The 27686-nt window shown below is 24.1% G+C and overlaps 3 protein-coding genes across 5 annotated transcripts; all 3 read right to left on the bottom strand.

Annotated features, from left to right (window-relative positions):
- Positions 1 to 66: 66 nt before the first annotated feature.
- Positions 67 to 2967, bottom strand: LOC122499758. The gene is made up of 5 exons (XM_043608255.1): positions 2935 to 2967; positions 2769 to 2847; positions 573 to 665; positions 379 to 469; positions 67 to 207 (listed from the first exon to the last, which is right to left on the bottom strand). The coding sequence occupies exons 2-5, from the start codon at positions 2843 to 2845 to the stop codon at positions 67 to 69; spliced, it is 402 nt and encodes a 133-aa protein (XP_043464190.1). The 5' UTR covers positions 2846 to 2847; positions 2935 to 2967.
- A 1580-nt stretch (positions 2968 to 4547) lies between these two features.
- On the bottom strand, positions 4548 to 8346 carry LOC122499757. Its single transcript, XM_043608254.1, has 4 exons — positions 8203 to 8346; positions 5335 to 5546; positions 5051 to 5147; positions 4548 to 4688 (listed from the first exon to the last, which is right to left on the bottom strand). Exons 1-4 carry the CDS (start codon positions 8344 to 8346, stop codon positions 4548 to 4550), a joined length of 594 nt encoding a protein of 197 aa, XP_043464189.1.
- A 6813-nt stretch (positions 8347 to 15159) lies between these two features.
- On the bottom strand, positions 15160 to 27052 carry LOC122499728. Of its 3 annotated transcripts, none has more exons than XM_043608205.1 (6): positions 26945 to 27052; positions 19031 to 19174; positions 17384 to 17425; positions 16944 to 17193; positions 15738 to 15942; positions 15160 to 15620 (listed from the first exon to the last, which is right to left on the bottom strand). In XM_043608205.1, exons 2-6 carry the CDS (start codon positions 19149 to 19151, stop codon positions 15603 to 15605), a joined length of 636 nt encoding a protein of 211 aa, XP_043464140.1. In that variant the 5' UTR covers positions 19152 to 19174; positions 26945 to 27052; the 3' UTR covers positions 15160 to 15602. The 3 variants fall into 3 exon arrangements, with proteins under 3 accessions (XP_043464140.1, XP_043464139.1, XP_043464141.1); XM_043608204.1 differs by lacking the exon at positions 26945 to 27052 and adding an exon at positions 23696 to 23866; XM_043608206.1 differs by lacking the exon at positions 26945 to 27052 and adding an exon at positions 23696 to 23866 and having other exon boundaries at positions 15161 to 15620; positions 17384 to 17419.
- Positions 27053 to 27686: the final 634 nt, after the last annotated feature.

The following is a 27686-nucleotide window of genomic DNA, read 5'->3' as shown; positions in this document are numbered from 1 at the left end:
AAGTTCAAAAATTTTTTTAACATATCTTCTTTACAGTCAAGTCCCTGATTTATTTAAAAAAAAATATTACACAGTATCTGTAAGACCAGTACTATAGTCCCTTATTCTTTGTGTAAAAAGTGTGTTAAAAAATAGATGAGCCACAGAATTTCCAACAAAGGCACAATATTTTACAGTTACTATGAAATTATTTGAATGTGCAACAATCTGTAAATAATAAAGATGGGAATTGATGATTTTGAATTCAGTAAGAAGCTAAGTTATTTGTAAAAAAAATTTAATTTTCAAAAGTCCAAAAAACTATAATGAACTAATGAAATTTTTCCCTTGGTACAAACAGAATAAAAATTAGTTAATAGAACTTAGAAAAATACTCACCTGAATCAAAGAAGCAGAAATAAAAATGCTATTTAATGTCACTAAAAACATAAAGCAGGGCAAGTAGAGAGCTTTAATACTGCTACAAAATCTAATTAGAAATTCAATTTCAAAAATGAATAATTTTTTAAAAAATATTTCGAAAATCTATTATTTTGAAATTAAATTTTTAAATATGTACAAAGTATACATACTCAATTGCTCGATTATGTTCCGAAACGCAATAAATCAGCGCTTTCAAATTATCCCTTTCGGTGTTGTTGCAATTAATTTTTTGCACATGTAAACTGAAGCACAATTCAAAATAATCTTTTTAATAAAAAATAAACAAAATAATTACAAAGGCACAGAAAAAAATAAAAATGGTCTGTTTATTAAACCAGGCCTATATTTATAGTATTTTTGCCTGCTGAAAACGAATATGAAGTCAGAATTGCTCCACCATATTTTTTTAAATCGAAAAAACTACCATTAAATATTCAAATTCAAAGTTTAACCCTTTAACGCCGGGACGGACGCTTTTTTTCAATCATTTTCAACGTTAATTATTTTTGTTATTATGCATGTAGAAAATTTTCGGAATAACATTTTCTTACGTATTTTTTATCGCTCTTTCAGAATCTGTCATCAAAATTGCAAAAAACAAACATTCCAAAAAGTTATGGCCACTTATTTGAAAAAAATGCAAATTTTTGAAATTTTTTTTTCAAAAATGATTTTATTTCATATAACCAGTAACCAGAAAAATTCGCGTCCACAATATCCAAGCTTCAAAGTGATGGACCATACATTTAAAAAATTCAAAATGGCGGATCCAATATGGCGGTCGATATTTTTGAAATTGATCAGCGACCCAAAAAACATTCACGTACTCCTTTTCATATAAATAAAAGGAGAATTAAAAAAAAGCGTCCACAGGGTGTCAATTTTTGTGAAAAAAAATTCTTTTGTCGACATTTTGGATCCGTCATCTTGAAATTTTTAAATGTAGGGTCCATCACTTTAAAGCTTGGATATTGTGGACGCGATATTTTATGGTGAAGAATTTTTTTGGTTACTGGTTATATGAAAAAGAAAATCATTTTTGGATAGAAAATGTCAAAAATTTGCATTTTTTTTCCAAATAAGTAGCCTTAACTTTTTGGAATTTTTGTTTTTTGCAATTTTGATGACAGATTCTGAAAGAGCGATAAAAAAATACGTAAGAAAATGTTATTCCAAAAATTTTCTACATGCCTAATTACAAAAATAATTTAATTATTTGAAAAAATTTGAAATAAAATTCTTCGAAAGAAATCAATTATTTTCAAAAACAAAATTTTTCATAAGAATTCTATTATTTAAGAAAAAATTTAATAAAATTTGTCATCACATTTAAATTATTTTCAATTTTTTAATGAAATTTCTATAGATGAAATTTAATTATTTTCAAAAGGTTTTAAAAAAATTCTGAGAAATACGATTATTTAAAAAAATTTAAATCAAATTCTTCACTAGAAATTAATTATTTTTATAAATAATAATATTTTTCTTCGGAATTCAATTATTTTCAGAAATAATTTATTATTTTTAAAAAAGTTTTAACTCATCACAGAATTTCAATTATTTTTAATATAATTTTAATCAAATTCCTTGAAAAATGTAACTATTCTATAAAATTTTATTAATATTTGTCAAAAGAATTTAATTATTTAAAAATTTGTTAATTAAAGAAATCGTTATCTTTATGTTTTATAGCAATATTTTTAAAGTGGATTAATTTCAAAAAGGTTTGAATTTGAAATTTTTGAAAATCTTAATTCCTATGGAAAAATAATAATAATTAAATATATTTAAAATATTTAAAAAAGAAATTATTGTTTTCGAATAATTTTACAATTAAAGATAGTCTTAAATAAATTTAAGAGAACATTTTTTTTTCAATAAAATTTTTTCCGTTATTTTCTAAAAAAAACTTTAAATTTTATAAAAACAATTGAAATTAAGAAATAGAATTGATGCATAAATTATTTGCTTATAAAAATAGAGAATTTTCTACAAAAATATTAAGAAACGGGATAATCTAATGTTTTTCTATCTAAAATGAAAAAAATGAGTTTGTAAACAATATTGTTATTGAGAAATAAAAATTGTTCACAAAATAGGTTTTGTTTTTTGTTTCTGAGTTGTTGAAAGGGAAGTTCATAAATTTATTGTTCTGTTTGGGACACAATCTGTTTTTTATTTTTTTTACTTTAAACTCTGAATTTTTACATTTGAGGGTAGTTTTTTCGATTAAAAAAAATTAGAGGGTGATAGAGTCTGGTTCAATAAACAGACCACTTTAAATTTTTTTGTGTGCCTGTATTATAAATGAACAAATTTTATAACAATTATAATCTAAAATTTACCCAATTTTTTTAAATAATCCACATGCATGTTCAATGGATACAGCCAAAACGGATTCGAAAACAATAAAAATAACCATTTCTAAAAGTGTATTAAATGAAAAATGTATCCAATAAAAATATTTTTCGGAATAATTGAAAAAATAATAAACATGACATGGCAGTTCACTTGATTTCGATTCATTGAGAGGTAAAATATTTAGAAATTGTGTTGTTGATGACATTAATATATAAGTTATTAATGAGCCAATCATACAGCCTAGAATATTCGAAATTTTTTAAAAAATAATTTTTTTTCCTTTTTTTTCATAAATTAAATCTTTGACCTGTAAAGAAAATTGTAAAACGTCGTCCATGATTGGCGTGTTTAGAAATAATTAATTTCTCCTGATCGGAGGACAAACATTCCCAATCAAATTTGATTTCTCGATAAAGTTTCATCAACTAGAAATAAAATAATTAAGTATATTTTTGCACCACTTTTTTTAAGTTGAAAATTTTTCCATGAAATAAATAATTGTAAAATGAAATTAACCTCCTCTTGCTTAAATAGAAATATAATGCTAAAACTAAGAGAAGTGATTCCTGAAAAAATTGTTGGAATACACTCCGTTAATTTATTCATATTTCCGCATGCTTTAAAAAAACCAGTTGCCTAGAAAATAATTTTTTTTTTTTTTTGAATATTCAGAAAATGAAGCATTAAAGTGGTGGAAAATTTTTTAGAATTAAAAATGGAAAATAATTACCGTTGGAATAAAGAAGATGAATAGATGTAGAATTATAAAGCACTGAATAGAAAGATTTCGCTTTTGATTATGAAAAGGCCATTGGCCAATGCAAGATAAGAAGAATTTATTAACATAAAAATAATGATTGTCAAAGGTGTTCGACATTATTTTCCAAAACTTGATCGGATAAAATTCACCTACTTCTTTACTGACAAGAGGTGAAAATGTAACTCGTGATAAAATCAATGTTCAACATTATTTATTCAATTTTCACCCTTACAGAAAAGAACAAAGTATTCTGTGGATTTTCAAGTATTAATTTCAAATAATCTTTTAGCAGAATAAACTATAGTTATAATCATATATCTCTAACATAATAACACATTTTCGTCATTATCTTTATAAATAATTCTTGTTAAACGTTCACGCTACGATTCTCTACCCTTCTACATACCGTCTTCGCAGGAAAATTTCCCGTCAGTCCTCTCTCAATCTTCAAGCAAAGAGGAACTATAAAATTCACTGTTATTTCTAAAACGAAAGGCTTATACTTTCTAGCAATAAAACCAGCAATTTAAATATACTTTTATTCCAATAAATCTATTTTCTTTTTTGCAATCACTTAATAGTATCGCATTGCAACGAATTGATACCAAAAATATGGATTAACTTAAAAAATGACTAAATTTATTTTCCATAAAAATATTTTCTTCATGTAGTGGTTGATAGTAGCAAAGTAAAATACGAGAAAGAAGCCTGAAGAGTCTGGAATATTATAATAATTAAAATCTTTAAATCTTTATTAAGATTCTCCAAGAAACTTTTTTTACCGCTGTTGCAGTTTTATATGATAAATCCAACATTTTCCCTGCTGTCATTTTACAGGGAATTCTGCATCTCATCATAGTAAATAAAAAAATTTTTCTCACACTCAATTGCAGCTCATCCCAAGAAATATCGTATCTAGTATGTTCAGTTATTGAAAAACAAATTAATATTTCAGTAATGTCATAATTGAGAAACGATTGTCATTAAAATGTTTTAAAAAATATTACATAGTATCTGCTATTTCAGTACTGTGGTCCATTAATCTTTGCGAAAAAACATTGTGAACCAAAAGGTTCGTTGAGGAAGCAATAAGAAATATTCCGAACTTTAAGGCTATTTCAAAGTCATCAAGATTTGTAACAACCTAAAAATTTAAAAATAAAAACTAAAAAATTAAAACTGAAATTTTTAACCTAAAATTTGATTAGTAATTAAATTAGTAATTATTAATTGAAATTTTATTGAGAAAGTTTTTATTTGTCTAGAAAAAATAAATCCTTAAAAAATTTGTTATAAACAAACTTTTGATTCGCACCTCCATTAGGCAAAGAGAAAAGAAGATACAATTCGAAAATACCATGAAGAAAAGACAAGGACTAAAAATCGATTCAACGATGTTGTAATATCTAGTAAAACATAAAAATTTGCAACTGCAGGACAATTATTTATATCAATTTATATTATCCTAAAATATAAAGATGTTCGAAGCAATTTTCATAAATATACAAACTCAATAGCTCGATTATGTTGCTCGATGCAAAAACGAACGGCTTTCAAATTTTCCATTTCCATCTCATTAACGTTAATCATTCTCAAATGAAAACTAAAACAAAAAGAATCTTTTCTGCAATTTTCAATTTTTAGAATATTTAAAGAGTTAGAATTAGAATGACTTTTCAGACTTGAAAAATATAATTGAAAATCAATGTTACCTGTAATTAATAAAATGATTCAGAAAAGTTTCTGAATTGAGTAAATTATTTAAAAAAATACGTCATACACTTAATTACCTAATTAATTTAAATAATCCACATGCATGTTCGATGCTAGTAGCCAAAACAGATTCAAAAGTAATGTAAATAGTAATTATCCAAAACGAGTTAAATGCAACATAAAGTACAACCCAATAAAAATGATCTTCAGAATAGTCAACAAAGTAATACACTGGAAATGGTAAATCCCTTGGTCTTGATTCATTTAGAGGAACAATAATATTAAGAATCTGTGGAATTATCGGTGGTATTATATAACAAATCAAACATCCAATTAGACATCCTGAAAAATTAAATTTTTTCCTTTTATTCAATTTTTTTTTTTGTAAATCTTGTGGCAACCGTGTTAAGATTTAATTGAAAATATAGAGCTTATAAAAAAGGGCTTAAAAATTATCTATTTGAAAAATTATAATTTTTCTAAATTAGTAAATTATTATTATTGTAATTTTTCGGATTAGAAAGTAGAAGAAGAAAATAAAAAAGTGACCTATACAGAAAATAGTAACAAGTCTTCCATAATTGGCGTGGGTGGAAATAATTTTCTTCTCCTGAACAGATGACCAAAATTTCCAAATAGATTCCAGTTCAATGAATAATTCTTTAATCTATATACAAAAAGAATATACAGTATATTTTGAAAACAGTCGGTATTTTCTAATTTAGTTTTTAATTTCTCAGTTCTTAATTATTTTATTTTCAGAACTAAAACTTAGGAGTATGAAAAAAATGTCCACAAGTAAATATTCACCTTTTTCTCTTTAAAAAAGAAAATAACAACTATACAAAGAACAATGAGTGCTGTAGAATGTACTGCAATACACTCGATCACTTTTTCCGTATTACCCCATACTAGAAAGCAACCTGCCGACTAAAGGAAAAAGTTATTATTTTATAACAATTATAATTTATAAATTATTATCATGTATATATAGCTGAAAAAAGACAACATTTGAGATTTTTGATAAAACAGGCTTTGCACTCATCTACTAAAACCTACTATTTAAAATCTACCATTCTACTATTTGGGTACTTTTTTTAGATTTCAACCACTAAAAGCCACTATTTCTGATTTCTTTAAGAATTAGCACTACTTTAAATTCGCTAATACTAGAAATCAAAAAACTATTCTCAAAAATTATAATCAAATTTTTTAAAACGATTAAATTATTTTCAAAAAATATTCAAATTTCAATATCTAGTATTTTCATAAAATTTCGCAAAAGAGTTTAATTATTAAAAAAAAAATTGATAAAATTCATCCGAAATTCAATTATTTTCATAAATAATCAAATTTCCACAGGAATTCAATTATGGAAATTCAATATTTTAAAAAATTTGTTGATAAAATTCTAAGCAAGAATTCAATTATTTTCATAAATAATAAAACTCATGGAAGAAATTCAATTATTTTTAATACCATTTCAAAATTAATTAATCGAAAAATTCAATTATTTTCACAAATAAACTTTTCAAAAAGAATTTATTATTATTTTTGCAATATTTATTATATTTCAAATAAAATAAATTTTTTAAAACAATGTTTATAAAATTTTCACAAAGAATTCAATTATTTTCAAAAATAAAAAAAATTTTCACAGAAATTCAATTCTTTTTAAATATTTTAATAAAATTTTTCGCAATAATTCAATTATTTTCATAAAAAATAATAAAATTCTTCTCAGGAATTCAATTATTTAAAAAAAATTTCTTTTACATTCTTTAAAACTATTCAATTATTTTTATAAATAATAAAATCATCACAGGATTTTATTTATTTTTAATACAATTTTACAGGAGTTGCTATAAAAATTGTATTTGTTCTTAAAAATTTAATTTCAATTCCTCGAAAAAATCAATTATTTAAAAAATGTTTTTTTATTAAAATTTTTTAAGAATTAAATTATTTTAAAAAGTTTTAACAGAATTCTTTTATCAAAATTTAATTATTTTAAAAAACTTTTTGCAATTCAATCATTTTCAATATCTACAATTTTCATGAAAATTTCAAATAGAATTCAATTATTTAAATAATTTTTTGTGAAAATCCTTGTAAGAATAATTCAATTTTTTTCATGAATAATAAAAATTTTTCCGGAATTCAATTATTTAAATTTGAATTTTCATAAAAATAATTTGAAATAAATCAAGTATTTAAAACTTTTTATAAAACTCTTCGCAACAATTAAAGTATTTTTATAAATATTTAAATTCTTTCATGAATAATAAAATTCGTTGCAAGAATTCAATTTATTAGCATATTGGATAAGAAAGACTTTTTTGCTATTTTTTTAGTTTGAAAGCTACTTTTTTAAAATTAATTATCCAGTGCAAAGTCTGTAAAAAGATTAAATCTATTTCATTTTCTAACTATATTAGTTGAATATGAAAAAGAAAATTACCAAAGTTATATTAAACATTGACAGATTTAAAATTATGAACCACTGAATGCAATGATTTCGCTTTTGATTATGAAAAGGCCATTGGCCGAGGCATGTCAACAAAAATTTAATCAAATAAAAATAACGATTGTCAAACAGTTTAGTCATTTTGTGTCAAAAAGGTAAATGTAGACTGATATTTTTTTTTTCCTTGAACACAATAAGTAACTGAATTATAACTTTCGACAAGAAATATATTGTTAATTTTCTTAAAATTACTTGAAAAGAAACTTTTAAAGAAGTTTGCAGTTTTCAATTATTGTCTTTATAAATATTTCTGCACTGCCTTCGGGCCTCTAGTTTTTATCTATAGGCATTGTGACCTTAACAGAAGAGTAATCTATCAGTTTTGTCTCTAATCATAAAAGTTATAAGTATCCAACCATCATTAAGACTATATTTTGATCCTTTTTAAATATTTTTAATATTTTTCCTGTATACAAACATAGACGGAAATGCAATGTGTTTCATTGACAAGCTCCTCGGCATGAACTGAATTGAATTTATTTTGTTTCAAAACACCGGAGCCACCGGAGGCTATCGTCAACAGTCCTGATTCATAAACGCCAATCCATATACATAGTAACATTACAAGCAAGCAGAGCATTAATTGATTAAAATATTGAATACTTTAATTAAAACAAAATGTCATATAACAATTTTTTATTAATAAACGAAAAAATATAGTTAAACATTAACAAATGTAATAATTAATTTTTTCTCTGGATACTGATTTCAAAAAAAATTTTCAACAACTTTAATAATAAATTTAATAATACAGTTGACAATAGAGTATTGTCGAACTATTTTTTTGTAATTCGAAAATCGATTTTTTTATTACCAAAATAATTATTTAGAGAATAGTAAAAGGAATTAAATTCACATATTAATTGAAGAGATCTGCTACAAATTTAAACTGTTGCAACTATCATTTAATGAAATTTTCTTGATGGACATTATAATTGAATAAAGCGTGTAAAATTCACTTCTAACCCACTATACACGATAATTTGGAAATTTCATATTCAGAATGTTAAAAAATTTCCGCATCATTAAACTTTTCGGGAGTTGATATAAAATTTCGAACTTTAATTTTCTAAAAGTCATATGTGATTAAAAATATTGTTATTAATATTCATTTTCTAAAATTCACTATAGCAACAACTTTACTTCTTACTACCTTTTTAAATAAAATTAAGTAATTTTAAAAATAATACAATTTGAACTTCTATTTTTATTGTTGACATTTTAATTATTATTTTTATAATTATTTATTAACTATTGTTATTATGTACCTATTAATAATAATTTTATTTACGTGTATTTTCAAAAATTTCGTGAATTTAATAATGCTGGAAACAAGGTAAAATGGAAGTGAATCGGCATCTTTAATCGCACTTAATTATTGGATTTCCCGAGTTTCTTGAAGTCAATTCTAATTAAAGGCGATGGAAGAAAAACATTCCACCAATGTTACTCGTGCAATTTGCTTAAAAATTTAATTGGCAAAGTGTTTACTTCCTAAATGAATCCGCGCATTCTGAGTATGTGTAACTTTAAAATATAAATACTACAGGAACTTTACTACGAAACTATCCTTCATGATGAATGTCAACATGATTCTTTTAACGAAACAGCCAACGCGAATGGAAAAATTAAAAAATAATTTCTAATTCGTTTATGATTAAATTAATTAGAACAGTTACTTTAAAATAATAATAATATTAATAATAATAATAATAAATATTAACAAGAGTGACAATAAAAATAGTAATAATAATAATAGTTCTGATATAAAAAAAACCAATTTATGTTATTTGTCTAGAATAGAGGAAGTGAGAAAGAAATTTTCACTAGATATTATTAAATTGAGACAGAAAGAAAACGAAGGACCTGCTCTTAATGCGGGTATTAATGAACTGAGAACAAACATCGAGCGGACGTGGGTTATATAGTGCCGAGGGAGGGGGCAACCGCCAATCACCGCGCGCGAGTCTCCCCTCCACTCGCTACTGCCGATATAAAAGTACCGATTCCGCTTTCACGCGATCAGTTCCAGTCGAACGCTGATGAATAACGGATGAAAAAATATCTAACCAAATTTTTACTTTTTAATAACAGGATTTTTAGATAAGGTACCATCTTGCTTATATGAAAAAATTAAATATAAAACTAAATCTACATGTCGCTTCACGCAGTTAATAAATAAAATTTAATTAAATTAAGGGAACCCGGACTCCATCCAGCGAACAAATTCTCAGCAAATAAAAATCATATCATTACATGGCTGCAACGAAAAATTGTTGTTGCTGCTTTTATTAATATAAAATTTAATGATATTCTACTTTGTGTATCTAAATAATTATCAAGAAGATAGAAGCTAGCTGAACTTGACAAAATTTGTCTAAAAATAATAATAATTAGCATACTAAAAAAGAAATTAATACAAGCTTTTAATAACAGTTTTACTACTATTAATACTTGATTTTCAATCAATGAATATCGTTGTAATGTACGATTTAAATTTATTATTAAATAATTCCTTTGTTATATTGGTCGCATTCAAACGCTGTAAATGACTAATCAGTAATCAATGAATGCCTCAATTACAGAAGGCTCCGTTTAATTTCCATCCGCAGACATCATATAGATTAACAACGATTCAATGCAAGAAATCTAATCGTAAATTGATTATTAAAAAAAATATTTTTCTTCTTTGTTAATAATTATAAGTGAATTGAAAAGATTTTCATAAATTAGAAATAAAAATTAATTTTCATTATTTATAATAAATATTCTAAGGAGTGCTAAACTGCATTCGAAGCTAATGCAAAATAGTGAAATGCAAATTTGCAAGAGAATGATGCTAAAAAAAACAGTGAACTCGCCAAAGTCCAATATGTCACATTGTTGCTGTCGGCAAAGAATTCTTACCTCCCGCGTAACAAGTTATCACCTAGTTCTCCTAGCTATTGGTTTTTGCAATTTATTTTTCAATTTCCGTCAAATATTCAAAGTTTCAGAAGAAAATTTCTGAGATGCTGTATATACTTTAATAAGAAACAAGTAGAAATACATTTTCTTTGTGAAAATAATGACCCTTTAAGAGGAAAAATCAATTTAGATAAAACTTCTAAGTTGCTAATTAAAATTTAAATAATTTCTTCCCTTTAAAAAAAATTCTTAAAAACACTCAAATGTGGTTTCCTTCCAGAAAATATAACAAGAATTCAAAGTCTATGTGAACGTTTTTTTTTTAAAGAATATATTGATTTTTAAGGGACTTTGGCAATGCATTCTACTGATATGACGCGAATGATACAGGAAATATGTCTATTTGGCGAAAATTGAGAGTTCTGATATGTAGGAGTCAAGTGCCGATATAGGATCAGCTGAGATGAAAGAATCGAAGCGAGAACAATGCATTTTCTGAATTTCATATCCGCGTATATACATGTATTTATAAATTTTATATATCAAAAATCCAACAAATAATGATGATGTTGCTCTCTTGAAAACTATAACGAAATAATGCATCGAAAGTGCAAAACACGTTCTCAAATATATGTTGCGCCTTTGTTTTTAACTACAATTTACAATTTCTCAGGATATAATGTACATCACGTACTTTCCTGTTCAAATACAAGTTCACAAATTCAATTTGCAGAAAAGAAGACACTACTAAACATCTGCTACCATTTTCGAAATTGTTTTTTGGAAAATCCTTTTTCTTAATTTTACTTTAATATTAATTTTTGAAAAAGTTTGTTTAATTCTAATGTTTTTTTAGTTTAAATTTACTATTTCGTTATGTTTGTGAGAAGAGGAAAGATTCTTGATTCTTCTTTTCTAGACAAATAACAGAAATTGATTTATTATAATGTTGAAAATCTAATGCATTTCCATCTCTGTGGATTCAATGAAAATAATAATTTTTTATAATGTTAATACTAATAATCTTTAATAACATTTCTTTGTTCCTCTTTTCAAAATAAAGATGAATAAGAATGTCTTTCTTTACCTAATTTGCATATCTACTCGTTTCATATAAGAAACATGGTTCCTTTCCTAAAAATCCTGTTATTAAAAAGTAAAAGGGTTAGATATTTTTTCATCCGTTACTCATCAGCGTTCGACTGGAACTGATCGCAAGAAAGCGGAATCGGTACTTTTATATCGGCAGTAGCGAGTGGAGGGGAGACTCGCGCGCGGTGATTGGCGGTTGCTCCCTCCCTCGGCACTATATAAGCCACGTTCGCTCGATGTCCACTCTCAGTTCCTTAATACCCGTACTAAGGAGTAGGTCTGTCTTTTTTCTTTCTATCTATTTAATAACATTTAGTTATAGTGATAAAAAGTTTTATAATTAATTATTCTTTCTTTTTTTGGGAATAAGTTTAATACTTGTTTAATTCTCGGTCATGTGTATGAAAATCAAAAGGAATGTTAAGCAATCTTGCAGCAAATCTTAGAAATCTATTTTGAACACGTTCAAGTCTGATCATGGACATGGACCTAAAAAGTGTCAATGTTTACATCAAAGTTTTATGTACCTAAAAGTCTAGGCCTTAAAAACAGAAAAACTAATTAATTATAATAATATTTAGACTCAAACCAATAAACCTTCCATCTATCTTCTTTTTTTACATAATTTGTACTAATAAACATCTAGAAATTGATTGAACGATTTTTAACACTCCTCCTTTTCCCTATAGGTACAAAGTGCCTGGCATATATAGTATGTCTCGGGATGTCCCAACTTCTTGGTTCTTTGAACTCGTCACGTATCAGGGGTGATAATATCTATGAGTAGGTTTTGCACAAGATTTATCCAACCGACACCCCGCTCCGAAAGCTAGCCTATCGGGTAATACCGTCTTCCCTCGAGAACAAAATTGCAAAGCTCACAACTTTCATTTATGACGCCGCTCCGTTATCGCTCAGCCTCCGGATATAATGGATTTCATTATTTTATATATATACATCTCAGAGAGAGTCTTTTTCTTTTATTTCTTGTGTATGCAAGATATAGATCATGGTCGATGATGATGGTGGTTGTTGGAAATAATACGTTTCACTACTGTTTCTTGTTCTGTGTAAAAAGACGCTTACCCTAGGACAGTGACACAATTTTTTTTTTGACATGATTGAGATTCGACGATAAAAAAGAAGGAAACCGTTTCGAATGGTAAGCGTTGCTTGGTTCGCACCCGACCTTGTGGAAAATTTTATTTTTGTGACAAAATCGTAAAACTCTTGACAGAGTTGATATAATTTATTTTGAAAAAATTGGACATAAAAGCTGAGTCTCTATGGGTTATGGAAAAAATGCGGAGAAACTCCTAGAAAATATTTTAACCTATATAAAAAAAATTATGCAAAGTTGGAATTTGACTGAAGAAAATTAGTTTTCGTACTGATAACACAAAAGCGTTGAAATCATTGTCTGTATCGACTATACTTTTACGTAGTTTTTTATGCTGAATACGAATTCGATGCCTGAATTATTGAAAAAATTTAGAAATATAAATTCGCCATGTTTTTTTAATAAAATGTCAAAATGCTTCAGAATTAACATTTTTTTATGGTTTTAAGGTCGCTAATAACAAATATGAACTTAGAAACTCCGTTGTTCTCTTTAACTATGGTCAGAAAAAGTCAGGAGAATACGAGTATTTTATTTTTAATTATAAATCAGTAAAAAGTTTTAAGGTGGTTAGGGATAGTCAGTGGCAGGGTAAAAAGAGAATTTTAAATAATTTTTTTTACAGTAAGTTAGTTTTTTACTATCATTAATTTAATGTTCAGTTCTTTAGAGATATTAAGAGATTACTTGATATTGTCGCGATAATATTCAACACATAACCTCAAATACTAAATGTCCAGTTTAGAAATATTGTGTTAATTTCCAATAATTAATATACCAATTAATGTGAGACTGATTATCCTATAATCAATATTTTAGCCACAGAAATTGAAATTAGGCGAATTACTTAGAGGATTAAAAGGGATTAAATTATTGTATTGAAATGTTAAAGTTAGGAATGTTTGTAAATTACACCGCATTGCTCTACGATTTTCCTTTCTACCAACCTAAAGAAAATAAGATTTATGTCGATTTCTATTTTAAAATTTTTATAATTTTAAAAAATAGTTTAAAATAGTTTAAAAAATTAAAGTGGAATTCTACAATCATTGAAAGTGACTAATCATTATTGTAGAAATTCAGAAATAAAGTCTGAGGAAATAAATAATAATAATTCATAAATTGCAAGAAAAGATGTCACTAAAATAAAATTGATGACAATTTTATTAAAAAATCGAAATAATTACAGAAAATAGTAGCAATATTTACATTTATCTTCAACAGATAATATTTTGTTGTCGATATGGCAGAAATTGAAAATTTTCTCTTCTGGTACATTTTCATCTGTCGGTATTGGGATGATAATTTTATTTACCTTTGGAAGATAACTATACAATCTTTTTTTTACAAAATCATAACTTTTGTGGTAAAATATAAAAATTGTTCCACAAATTCATTATTTATGCAAAAAATTATAACATATGTGAATAGAAAAATTTTTAATTAATTAAATAAAATTAAATTTTTAACTAAAGAATATAATAAAACAAAACTAAATATCTAATTTTTTTGAGAAAAAAACTTTTTTTATTTATCCGATTGATCTGACATTAAAAGAATTAAAAATTTGTTTTGTTCTTTAGCACTTAGTAATTTAGTATTAGACGGAGTTTATCAAACTTTTAGAGTCAAATTACAATTAATTATTATTAATTAATAATTAATTTTAAATTAATAAAATTTAATTAATTAATAAATAATTTGACTCGCAGAGATAAAGAAACTCCACCTGATTAAAAAATTAAATTTTCGAGGGAAAAAAAGAATAAACTTCTTTTCAAATATGTTTTCATTATTCATTCGAATATTTATTGTATATTTATTTTGTGACGTAGAAACTTTAAGAAAAGAAAATTTCCAACATACAAATAATTTTCATATTAATTGTAACAGGTTTCATTTTCATCATTACATATGTATAATATAATAAATTTAAATTTAGCTAATAAATCCAATTTTTTTCCACACACGTCGTTAATTAACAATTTTTTTTTTTTCGTTGACAACCAATAGAAAATTTGAAATTAAATGTTACAATCTTTTTTTTTTACAAAAATAATATATATTTAGTAGGATTTATACTTATATAAAAAAATTTCTAGTGAAAATAATTATATTTTTTTCTTATTAAACAGAATAAAATAATTATATAATCTCTTAAAATTTTATTTATTCAACAGTAACAGTAATTTCTATGTATATATGTATATATTTATTTATAAGATAAAAATGACATGTTATATATCAATAAAAATTAAATTCTAAAATAAATAATAAATTTAGGGAAAGGAAAAAAACATAGTTTTTAAATAATAGAAAAATATTTAATAATTTAGAGAGTATCGTGAAACGACTTATGATGATAGTACGTGCATTTAGAGACTTTTTTTTATATCTCCTCGCAATTATATATTTTTATATTTAAAAGATTCTTAAGTATCAGTCCAAAGAGAGTTTTTTCTTAAAGAGTCTACAAGTTAATTAATTTTTTTTTGTCATTATTTAATCATATTTTCCCCTTTTTTGTCGCGTTTTGTAGAATTTTTCAAATTTTGCAAAAAATCATTACTCTTTTTTCTTTAAAGAACCAGTTGGAAACAATTTATCTGGCCCAACCCCCCCCCACCCCTTTTTCCCCGCTGACTTAAAGAATTATTCAGCATCTAATTATTTTATAGAATAAGAGGACTATGTTTTTATTAAGCATTCCTGTTGCGCTGAAAAAAATAATTAAATATTATTATTTATTTTAATACCAATTGCAAAATTAACTTTTTGTTGTAGGATTTTTTTTTCGACTTTGAATGAATAATATTTATAAAAAATCTAGTTACCATTATTTTCATGAATCTAAATTGTCTTGAATTGTCATTTGTCTCCCGATGTTTGGGAAGCAAAATAATTTCTTCACTATCGTCATTGACAAATGGTTCCGTCGCCTCGTGTACAATTCCCTCTGATTCCTTTGATTCCTCACTACTTTCGGTATTTTTCACAAATCTCTCATTCTGATCACTGGGCAATCCAAAATTTATGTGCCTGAAAATATTTTAACGTTTTTGTAATTATATATATATAATTTGTGTGCTCTTCCTGCGCACAGGGGCTTTTTTGGTCGAAAAATGAGTCTTTTTTTCAAATGCTTGCCAATTACACAAAAATCAATATTTTTAAAAACTCCTACGTGTTTTTCTAGTTATTCTCATGCAGATCAAGAAAATTTTTTTTTTATTTTGTTCTAGATTCAATTTTGCACTCTGTGTGCTGCGTGCCGCGGAGCTCTTAAAAAAACAATTTATTAAAAAGTCTGTAACTTTGCAATTTTTTTTTGTTGGAAATTTAAATTTTTTAGTTCAATATAAGACTAATAACATACTACATTATTATAATTGTATTCCCTTTCCTTCCATTAAAAAAACATTCTGGAAAACTGGTGTTTTTTTTTGGCGTTTAACAGCATGACGGACGAGAATTTTAAAAACAGTTGGATTTCTGAGAAACTTGGTATTTGGCAATTTTTCGGGTCCTTATTTACGAATCTGATTATACCGATTTTTAAAAATCAAACACCCTATTGAATACGTCATTCTTAATTTTGAAATTTTGAATATTTCAAATCAGATGCATTCCATCGATCTCGAAAACCCCAGACAATGAATTCGATTAATTTTCAATATTTATGATCATCATTATCAGGTCCGCTGCTTTTATTACTTCAAGTCTGATATCTTATTCATAATTAGATTCGTAATCAGGGATCCTAAAAACCGCCTAATACCAAGTTTCTTAGAAATCCAACAGTCTGCCATCATTTTGAGTTTTAAAAATTTAACTTCAGATTCAAAATCAGAGACCCCAAAAACTCCTGAGCAATGATTTTAGGAATCCTTCTATGTTCAGACCGTCTAATGACGACCTTAATTCAAAAATTAATAATATAACTATTATCGGGAAATAAATATTATCAATATATGCGAATATATCTTGTTCGATATTTTTATATCTCAGTTTAAATCTAAATACTTCGATATGCTCTTTACCTCGTAATATCATTTTCCTCCTTCGAAGCAATTGATTCGTTACTATCCCAGTCGCGAGGCAAACTTTTACCCTTGAATATATTCATCCATCTAACTCGATATTTTCCAGTCGACGGCATCGGATGTCGTTTATTAATCAATGGAGACAACATCCACTGATCGTTTACCAATGGTAAAACAATATTTTTGTTATCTTCGTTTACTCGTAAGTTATTCGAACCAAAATTACTGCCACTCCGCTTTCCGTGAGCTGTAAATTTTTTTTTTGCAAATTCGTATATCTTTGGTATTATGAAATTCATAACTGTAAATAAGCTTTACTTTATTTGATTTCATTTAGAATATAGTATCTTTTAAAAAATAAGAATGTAATAATTTATAATTTTAAAACTCTTTTTATTAAATTCCTTTATCAAAATAGAAAATCATAAAGAACTCACCACCCCAACAAGAGTGCCCATAGCTCAAACAAGAACCTGAAACTCAAATAGAAATTAATGATTATTATTCAATTAACTTTAAAGTGAATGACTCAATGCAATTATACAAATAAAGTGTATGTTTTTATTTAGAATAAAATTATAACTCTTATGGGTATTTTAATTTCATATTTAATTATAATTTCCATTTTTTCAAGTATTGCTTTTTTTCCTTTTCTTCCATTTATATATTGTACGCCTAACAGTATCCATTTACAGAATGTATTCAAACCACAATATCCCAGAGAATTCTCCACTTTTATCAATTACTAATTGAAGTGAATAAAGTTTGAAAGCTCTAAAGAAAAGTTTCCATTTTATTATTAAGCGTCTAAACTTTTAATATTTGTAATTTTTCAAGTGATTTGCATTCGGATAAAAGTTAATCAATTTAAATTTATTTTTACCAAAATCTTTTCTAATTCAATCGTGTAATATTGCAATAATTTCTATTGTAAATAGTACTATTATAAATAATAATTATTCTAATTATTTTAGTTGCAGAAAAATAATTCAGAAAAACTAAAAAGACAGATGGGCAATTAAGAAACACTTCTATTTTTTTTACTGACTTTTTATAAATTTTCTCAAGAAATTTAATTTTTAAATTCCATTTTTAAATTTCATTTTAATCCTCTCTGTTCGATAGTAATATATTTCTTTCATAAAATAAGAATTATGCATAAAGATTCATTGTAAATTTTTTTTATGTATATTATAGACTGATAGGGAAATGATGAATTCAGATTATGAAGTAGTGCCCACTGTGGGATGTATTCAATTTTCTTTATAGACTCTTTTCGTTATCAAAGGCGAAGCGCTTTTTCTTGTTCGGAGATATTCTTCAACCAATAATCAACAGGTGCCCGATGGGAATTGGCTAACAAGTAAAAACCTATATTCAACGAGATTGTAATTTAGAGGGAAAAAAAAATGTTTTTTAAACCAAAAATTTATTTCTTTTTTTGAAATCGAATAAAGGATTGTTTAAAAAATTTATTGGTTTTTTTAAAAAAAGGGTAACGTCATTCCAAAGAAAAGGTAGTCATTTTGATTTTGTCAGATACATAGATTTTCTAATTTTAATTAGCAATGTCCCATTGCAATTACTGGAAAAGTGATTTCAATCATTTTTTTCCCCCGAAGAAACATGTAATTAATGAGTAGTTGCTGGTACATTCTAATTTCCATTCCGGAATAAGATTGGAATGGTCTTTTTAACGAACAAGAAGTCGAGTAAAATATTTCGAATCCCCAGATAGCACTACACTTTAATTAATTACAACATTTAACTATTTACAATATTCTTCAAAATTATTTTCACTTTGTATAAGAAATAATTAAACTAATTTTTAATCAAATGAAACAAAATAATTTGAGGAGTATAATTTTTTTTTTACTTTCTAAAACTTTTGAGAAAGAATTTTTACTAAAGGACATCCAAACAGCAAGAATGGAATCTTCACTTTTAAATCATAATCAGGTGGATGTTATATTTACAGAATATATAATTTTCTTAAAGTTAATAATTGCGTACATCAAATTAATAATTTTGCTTTGTTGAAATGAATTTGTTTGTTTGTCAAAATTTGAGATTACTTGTCCTACCTGCAGCACAACTGGCGAAACAGAAAACCAACATGAAGATAAAGGACCATGTTACACCCGTCAGACAATACGAATTCTTCGTTGCGACCACACCGTTACTGTCTCGCATATTTAATGTCATTTCTTCTTCACCTTTTTTTTAGTCTAAAATCAAAAAAAATAATAAATATGATATTAAATAAGTTATAAACATACGCTATGTAAATATATTCGTCAATGTTTAAAAAAATATAAATTAATATATTCATATATTCTAAACAATTTAAATTTTTCATTTTTAACCATAAAAATTATTGTAAAATAAAATCTTGTTTAAACTGGACGTAACATTTAACCCAATAGTGAGAAATCTTTTACCAAAAACATTTATTTAAACGCAGCATTAAAATAAATTACTAAAAATTAGCAATTGTTTATTTTTATTATAAATTATTCATATTTAATATATTTACTTAATATTTAATTTATTAATATTATTTTATTATTTGTTTTTTTAACAATTTCTTTATTATTTATGTTTATTATTATTATTTTATTATTTATTTATTTTTTACAAATTTGCTTATTATTAATATCTGTTATTATTAACTAGCAAATGTTACGCGCGCTAACGTGCAAAACGTGATATTCAATTTATTATTATTATTATTTTGAAAATTAAAAAAAATTTTATTTTCAAATAACTATAAATTTTTGAATAATTACAGATTCAAACTTTAAAAAATTCAACTATTAACTAATTAACTAATTAATTGTTCTTTTTTATTAATATCAAAAATGTTAATAAAATTCTTTACAAGAATTCAATTATTTTCATAAATAACAACGTTTTTCGTAAGAATTCAATTATTTTTATAAATAGTACAATTTTTTGGAAAAATTAAATTATTTTTTAAAAAATTCACGAAAGAATTCTATTTTTTCTTAATTTGTTATAAAATATTTCAAAAGTATTTAATTATTTTCTAAACTTTTAATAAGTCTTTCGAGACAATTCAATTATATTTATAAATACTAAAATTCTTTGCAAAAATCTAATTATCTTCAAAACAATTTCACGAAAGAATTCAATTTTTTTATTAATTACCTATAAAATTTTTTAAAACAATTCAATTATTTTTTAAAATTTTAATAAAATTCAATTTTTTTCTTAATTCGTTATAAGATATTTCAAAAATATTCAATAATTTCCTAAACTTTTTTAAATCCTTTAAAACAATTCAATTATATTTATAAATAGTAATATTTTTTGCAAAAATTTAATTATTTTCAAAAAAAAATTTCACGTAAAAACTCTATTTTCTTTCTTAATTCGTTATAAAATTTTTCAAAAGAATTCAATTGTTTTCTAAAATTTTAATAAAATTAAATAATCAAATGTTTAATTTCAATTATTAACAAACAGGATTATTTTAAAAACTTGACAGAAATTGTTTAAAAAATTCAATTATTTTTAATAATTTTGAAGAAATTCCATTATTTTAAAAAAAATTTTTTTAATTTTTTATAATGAATTTAATTAGAATTTTCAAAAATTTTAACATAATTATTCACGAGAATTCAATTATTTTCCCAAATAATAAAATTCTTCTAAGAAATTCTATTATTATCCAATGTTTTGATAAAATTTTTTGCAACAATTCGATGTTTTTCAATACATTAATTTTAAAATTTAAAATATTTAAAAAAACAAAAAAACAAATTTAAAAAAACAAAAAAGCAAATAACAACTGACTTCAAACTGCGAACAGATTACCGGAATACAACGATTATTATTAATATAAATTATTAATAATAATATTTTTTAAATTAAATTAAAAAATTTAAATTTAATATTAAATTCTTTTAATAATATAAAATAATATTTAATAGACATATTTCTGAATTTAATAATAAAAGGTAAGAAAAGGTAGAAATACTTAATTAAATGTAAGAATAAATGTAAGATTTTGTAATATTAAATGTAAAATTTATTTATTTTCTTAGCATTAAAAATTTAATTTCAATCATCAAAGTGAAAAAATAAGAAAGTAATTATGTTTTCGATTTGATAAAATTATAACCAACGTTTTCACGCAGTTTATTCACAACCCTTTACGATACATTTCAACTTTATGAGAATTCTAATTAGAAAAGCAGAATAAAATCCAAGTTGAATATAATTATAATATATAAAATATTTCGAAGCTAATTTAATTATTTATTTACTAAAATTATTAATAATTGTAATTGTTCTAGTAATTGTAATATAACTTGTAAATAAAAATATGTTTTTTGTTAGAAAATATATTTTTATTGAAAATAAATTCCATTTGTTCGTACGTATTATGTTGCTTAGTTTCTATAAAAAAAATTTTTATAGAAAAATTTTTTATAAGATTTATAAGACTGCATTTTTTTTAAATAAAAGCCTATGGAAAAATCGCACTGTCTGCATTAAGAGAAAAGTTTTCTATACTTTCAGATTGAGAAAGTCTCCTGAGCCACGCAAACGTCATCCTTTGACTTCAAAAACTGATTGCATCAATATTTGATGTATATTTGATGCAAAACAAAAATTCAATTCATACAAAGAAAGGTCGATATTTTCAACAAAAAAAATTTTTATTTTCTGTTTAAAAAAATATTTTTTATTTTTTAAAACAAAGTTAGAGGGAAACAATTTTTCTTTAATTTCTTTGATACAAATATTTTTATTTACTAAAGTAGAAAAATTGTAACTGAATAAGTGATATAGATTTTTAACAAATAAAAATAATTTAAAACATTTTATTTCTTCAAAAAAAAAATGTAGTCTTTTATTAAAAAAATAATTATCCAGATTTTTACATTTTTTTAAAATTATTTTTTAAAAAATTCAATTTCAAAATATGACATATTATAAATTTTGAACAATTTATTTAAATGAAACAAAGAGGATTTTCAGTAATTATATGTTAATTAAATTTAATGCAGTCATAATTAAAATTAGTTTCTATTTGAATTTACTTTTTAAAAAAGTGTAGAATTCCTTTTATGTCTTCCTGTAAGAAATTTTGATTAAAAGAGAAACAGTTTATTAAAAATTCGATTTAATAATTCTAACAATTAAAAAACCTGTCAATAACGTAGGCACAATTTTTAAATACTAAATCATAACAAAAATGATGATTTTTTTCAAAGAAATATTTACTTTGAAATTTAATTTTCATTCTCTCTTTGTATTTGAAATATTGAAATTTAGGTAAAGCGTTTTTTTTTAAATATTGTTGATTTTTTAAATTTAAAAAATATATAAAACAGATTTTAAAACACAATTTTTAAAAACTAAATCATAACAAAAATGGTGATTTTTTAAAAAAATGTTTACTTTGAAATATAATTTTTATTCTCTCTTTGTATTTGAAATATTGAACTTTAGGTAAAGCGTTTTTTTAAACACTTCCTGTGATGTATTTTTTTCTAATATTGTTGAACAAACATAAAGTTAATATTAGAATTTTGAAAATATAAAACAGATTTAAATTTAAACTTATTTTTCAAAATTTTTTTTAGAAAAAATTTTTGTTATACTTAAAAAATAGTCGATTGAAAAAATTAAATTTGCAATAAAAAAAAATTTCATTAACTTTTGAAATTAATAATAAATTAGTTTTTAATAATTGAAATTAAATAATTTGTTGTGTTTTGGAAAAATTAAAAGAAACACAATAACAAAAAAAATAAAAGCAAGCAAATGAAATGAAAAATTTATTAAGAAATTCAACAAAAAATTATAAGATAGAAAGTAAGATGCGAAAAATGAAAATTTAGAAAAATTAATGAAAAAATTAATTATAAAAGAAATAAAAAAGAAGTAAAAAAATTGAAAAAGTTGCGAAAAAATTAGATGCAAAATTTAAAAAAAAGAAGCAAAAGGAAAATTTTTTTTAGTGAATATTTTGTAATTTTTTATAAACGAAAAATTCAAAAGAACAAGAAAAACAAAATGAATAAAAATAATAATAAAAAAAAGTAAAAATTTAGAAAATAAAAGATTTAGAAATGAAAAAATCAAGAAAGCTACGAAAATTCAAAAGAAAATAAAGAAGAATAATTTTAAATAAAATTAAATAATTATTATTAAATTTTTATTAATTAAATAATTAGATAATTTTTAAATCAAGCGGAAGATGGAAATTTTTATAAAGAAATTCAGCAATCAGTCAAAAAGAGAAAGAAAATAAATATTCAAGAGAATAAAAATTCAAATAATCAAATACAACGAAACGAAGGTAAAAAATTTAAAAAATTGTAAATCGAAGAAACTCAAAAAAAAATTTAAATTGTAAAACAAAGAAACCAAAAAAAAAAAATTTAAATTGTAAAACAAAGAAACTCAAAAAAAATTTAAATTAAAAAAATTATAAAATATAATGAATTGAACTAAAAGAAAATTTTTAAACTCAAAAATATATAATCAAAAGAAAAAACAAAAAAAAATAGACAAGAAAATAAAAGCAAGCAGACAAAATATTCAAAAAGTGAAGAAAGAAAAAAAAAGAAAAAAAATCATACATAAAAGCAGAAGAATTGAAACAATATTTAAAAAAAAAACCAAGAAGTTCATCAGCAGAGGACGTAACACTGAAGAAAATATAAATCTCTCCCCAAAAAGACGCCAATAATAAACCACTAATATCGCACCTCAGAAAAAAAAAATTAATTTTCCTTTTAGGGAAAAATTTTCTACACTTTTTTACGTTAAGAACACTCTTTATTAATATTTCACCTTATATGAACGAAATTAAAAATTCAAAAAAATAATTTTTTTTTCTTTGGTGAACAATGACGAAGGATTCGTATCTGAACTCAAGATGAAATCGTAACTACGAAAGCTTTTATAGACAGAACCCATGGGTTCAAAAGGTGGGGTGGTCCAGGCGCCGCAGAAAATGCGCACCTACGCTACATAAAATTGGCAGTATGTACCCTCGAATATTTCAAAAGACATTTAAAGGTCATTTGTAAATTACAATTTTTAAAATGCAAAAAGAAAATGTCCTTCAATAATTTAAAAAAAAAATTTCTATTTAAATTTATTTTCTCTCTTTACGAGAATACCTTAAAAAAATATCTAAATCTACCTGTTTATTTGCGCTCTTTTGATTTTGTTAAACTTATGAAAAAAAAAATACAGTAAAAAATTTTTTTTTTCTAAAATATATTTAAATGTGATTTTTTATTTTTTTTAATAAATAAACAAATAGAAATAAATAATTTTAATTTATTTTTAGTTTATTTTAATAAGTAAATAAATAAAAATTTTATTTTTATTTATTTTTAGTCTATTTTCATTTCATTTTAATAAATAAATAAATAAATAAAAATTTAGTTTACTGAACGGCTTGAAATTATAGGAGTACTAACATTTTTCTGGACCACCTCTCTATTGGGTTTTCTCAATTGTTCTATTGGAGAACAGGAAAATTGTAGAATAACTCTTCTGAGTATAAAATCGGTTTTATAAACGGTTTTTATATCTGTATTTATACCTCTGCACTTAGTTTCGTATTTACGCTTTTTATTTATTCTTATTTATATTATAAACATACTCATAATTACATGCGTAGATACACATGTACAACAATAGAAATAGATACAGATATAAATAGCTGTGTAATTAATAGTGTATTTACGTATGTTAATACACGTGCAATCGTTGACTCCTTAATTTTAAAGATGATTTATAAATGCAGAATTATACTTTTAAAAAATATTCTTTTTTATGTGTTAAAAAATTATAAATTATTATTGTTTTGTTTCAAATTTAGTTACATGTGTAAATCTTGCTTTAAATTCACATGTGCAAATATGTTTGTAATTTCATGTATAATCTGATGTATTTTCACATGTGAATACGAATTTATTTGCACCATGTGAATACGCATCTATTTGCACATGTGAATATGTTTATTATTTCACGTATAGTCGCGTGTGTTTGCACATGTGAATATAAGCATGTTATTTGCACATATTAATAGGAATCTATTTGCACATGTGAATAGGCGTCTATTTACACATGTGAATAGGTATCTATTTGCACATGTGAATAGGTATCTATTTGCACATGTGAATACGCATCTATTTGCACATGTGAATACGCATCTATTTGCACATGTGAATACGTTTGTAATTTTACCTCTAGTGTCGTGAATGGGCATCTATTTGCACATGTGAATGTATTCACACGTGTAAATGTGCATAAATTTTCACATGTGAATACTCGTCTATTATAACATGTGAATAAGCATGTATTTGCACATATAAACACTCAAGTATTTAATTTTATAAATTTCGAATGTGATGACGCATGTAGTTGCACATATGAAAAATTTTTTTCTAATTTAAAACAAAACAATTTAAAAATGTTTGAAAACAGCAAAAAATTTACATAATTATTTTACAAGGGTACAGGTATTTTTTTCAATACGGGAAACTATTTTAAACTGCAAGGACTATATAAAGAATTTGTGTATTCATTTTTGACTCCGAAGGCAATTAAGTAATATAAATATTTAATAAAGTTTATATGTGAATAAATGTACACTGTTAAATTAGTAATTTTTTCTTCATTTGCTACCCTTGTTTCTATTTTGAATAGACGACATTAAATCAAGAATTATATTAGGAAATGTTATATGTGCTAGATTAAAAAATACAATTTTTAATATTTTTCTAAGAGGGAAAAATGAATTTTTTATACAATTAATAATGCACAGGGGATAAAAAATAATTTTTTTTTCAGAAAAATTGAATTAGAAATGAAAGAAAATATTTTTTCATTACGGAAGGTTCGGGTGTCAATTTGAATATAAATTGACAAAAAGTGATTAATGCTTTGTCAATTCTTGATAAAGGTTAATCTAAGTTATTATGTTGAATGTCAGATTTTCGTTGGATAATGAAATTAACTTCTATGGAATATTAAGCTCCTAAAATTTTATCAAAGAATTTGAATATACAACATAAATGTTTCTTTAAATTAATAACCAATATATTTATTTAATAATAATATTAATTATATTATACTTGAAATAATTTTAAAAAAGTGAATTTACAATATTCGAGTATTTTTATAAATTCTTCAAAAGAAACATTGTTTTCAATATCTCCAAAAAACGCAATAACAATTAAGTTTACTTATTGAAGTAAAAAATGTAACCTATTTTACTTTTATTTATTTTTTGTCTTCACAAAAAAGCAATATATCAATTAAATTCTAAATGAAACTTTCATTTTGAAATTGTCAAACGAAAATTTCTCTCAAATATTATTGATTCAAATTTAGTGTGTTTATTTTACAAATATTAAAAACTTGTTTCTATTGTTAGAATAAAAAATTTTTTTTACATTCTCATCCCATGAAAAGGTATTATTTCATTTAATTCTCTCTATGATAAATTTGAAGAATAATAAACTTTTTGTTAGATAAAAAAATTCATTAAAAAGCATTGCAAAACAAGTTTTTAAATTTAAAAAATAAAGTACCATGTAGAATATTTGTTACAAAAAAAAAATTGTCAAACTAAAAAATTAAAATGGTACATAAAAGAATTATTATCAAAGATAACATTTTATTTTAAAAAAATTTTCTTTTTTTTGAAAAAGTAAATAAGTAGATTTATAAATGAAAAATTATTTAAAAAATTTTGCAAAATGATTGGCGAATATAAAAAAAATTCATTATTTTCCTAATAAAAACTGAATGCCAAGTATTTATTTTTGTGCCCGAATAAATACTGGTATTAAAAAGTATTTGTGCAAGCTTCATCGAGAGCCATCACATATATGATCGATACTTAATTGTGAAGTAGAAGAATAAAGAGCAAAAGAAAAAAAAGAAGAAGAAGAAGGGAAACTATATAGAAAGAAAATTATTTTTTAAAAATATACCTGATCTTTTAACCCCGAATGAATATGTCCGAATGAAAAATAAAACGATAATATTTAATTTTCTTTAGTATTACTCTTATTTTGAAAGCGCGCATAATTTTATATACATATCGAAGGCGAAACATTCCCGAGGTACTTGTACATTATTCGACAACGAATAAAATAGCTATATAGTACTATAACCTTTTCCATATATACACCATTGAATGTAGTAATAATATGAGGGAAAAGTAAAAATGCACTCGAACGTGTCTCAAGACGCAAAAATTTTTCTTTCAATTTATACTTTTATTCTATTTATTATTATATTTTTTTATTATTATTATATTTTTTTTTCTTAACGCCTTAATGCAGTGAAAACAAATTAAAATTTTTCTTGCGAATTTTTAAAAATAGTGTTTCTGGAAAATTTAAATTTTTATATTTATTTTGTTTTGATCTAAAAAAATAAAAAATTTAAGTATTAAAAATTTTTTGCCATTATAATATGATTATAGGGTCAGAAATATATCGACGCCAAACAGGGTTCTGCAGTACCTTCATACGACCCTGAAGTACTGATGGGATTGTGCGCACGCGCCGCCCCACCAGCGACTCGACCGTTAAGTAGGGAAGCCCCGCCTACTTTGAGTATAAAAGTCACGCGCTCGACCGAAATGAGACCACAATTCAAGAGCTCTCATATCGTTAGGTCCCGTCTTTAAGAAATTATATTAACCAAACCGTTGTATTTCCGAAATGT

The sequence above is a fragment of the Leptopilina heterotoma genome, unplaced genomic scaffold (genome assembly GCF_015476425.1).
Source record: "Leptopilina heterotoma isolate Lh14 unplaced genomic scaffold, ASM1547642v1 Lhet_174, whole genome shotgun sequence".
NCBI classification, from domain to species: domain Eukaryota; kingdom Metazoa; phylum Arthropoda; class Insecta; order Hymenoptera; family Figitidae; genus Leptopilina; species Leptopilina heterotoma.
Note: the sequence above shows the minus strand (reverse complement) of the source record. Positions and strands in the feature narration are given on the sequence as shown.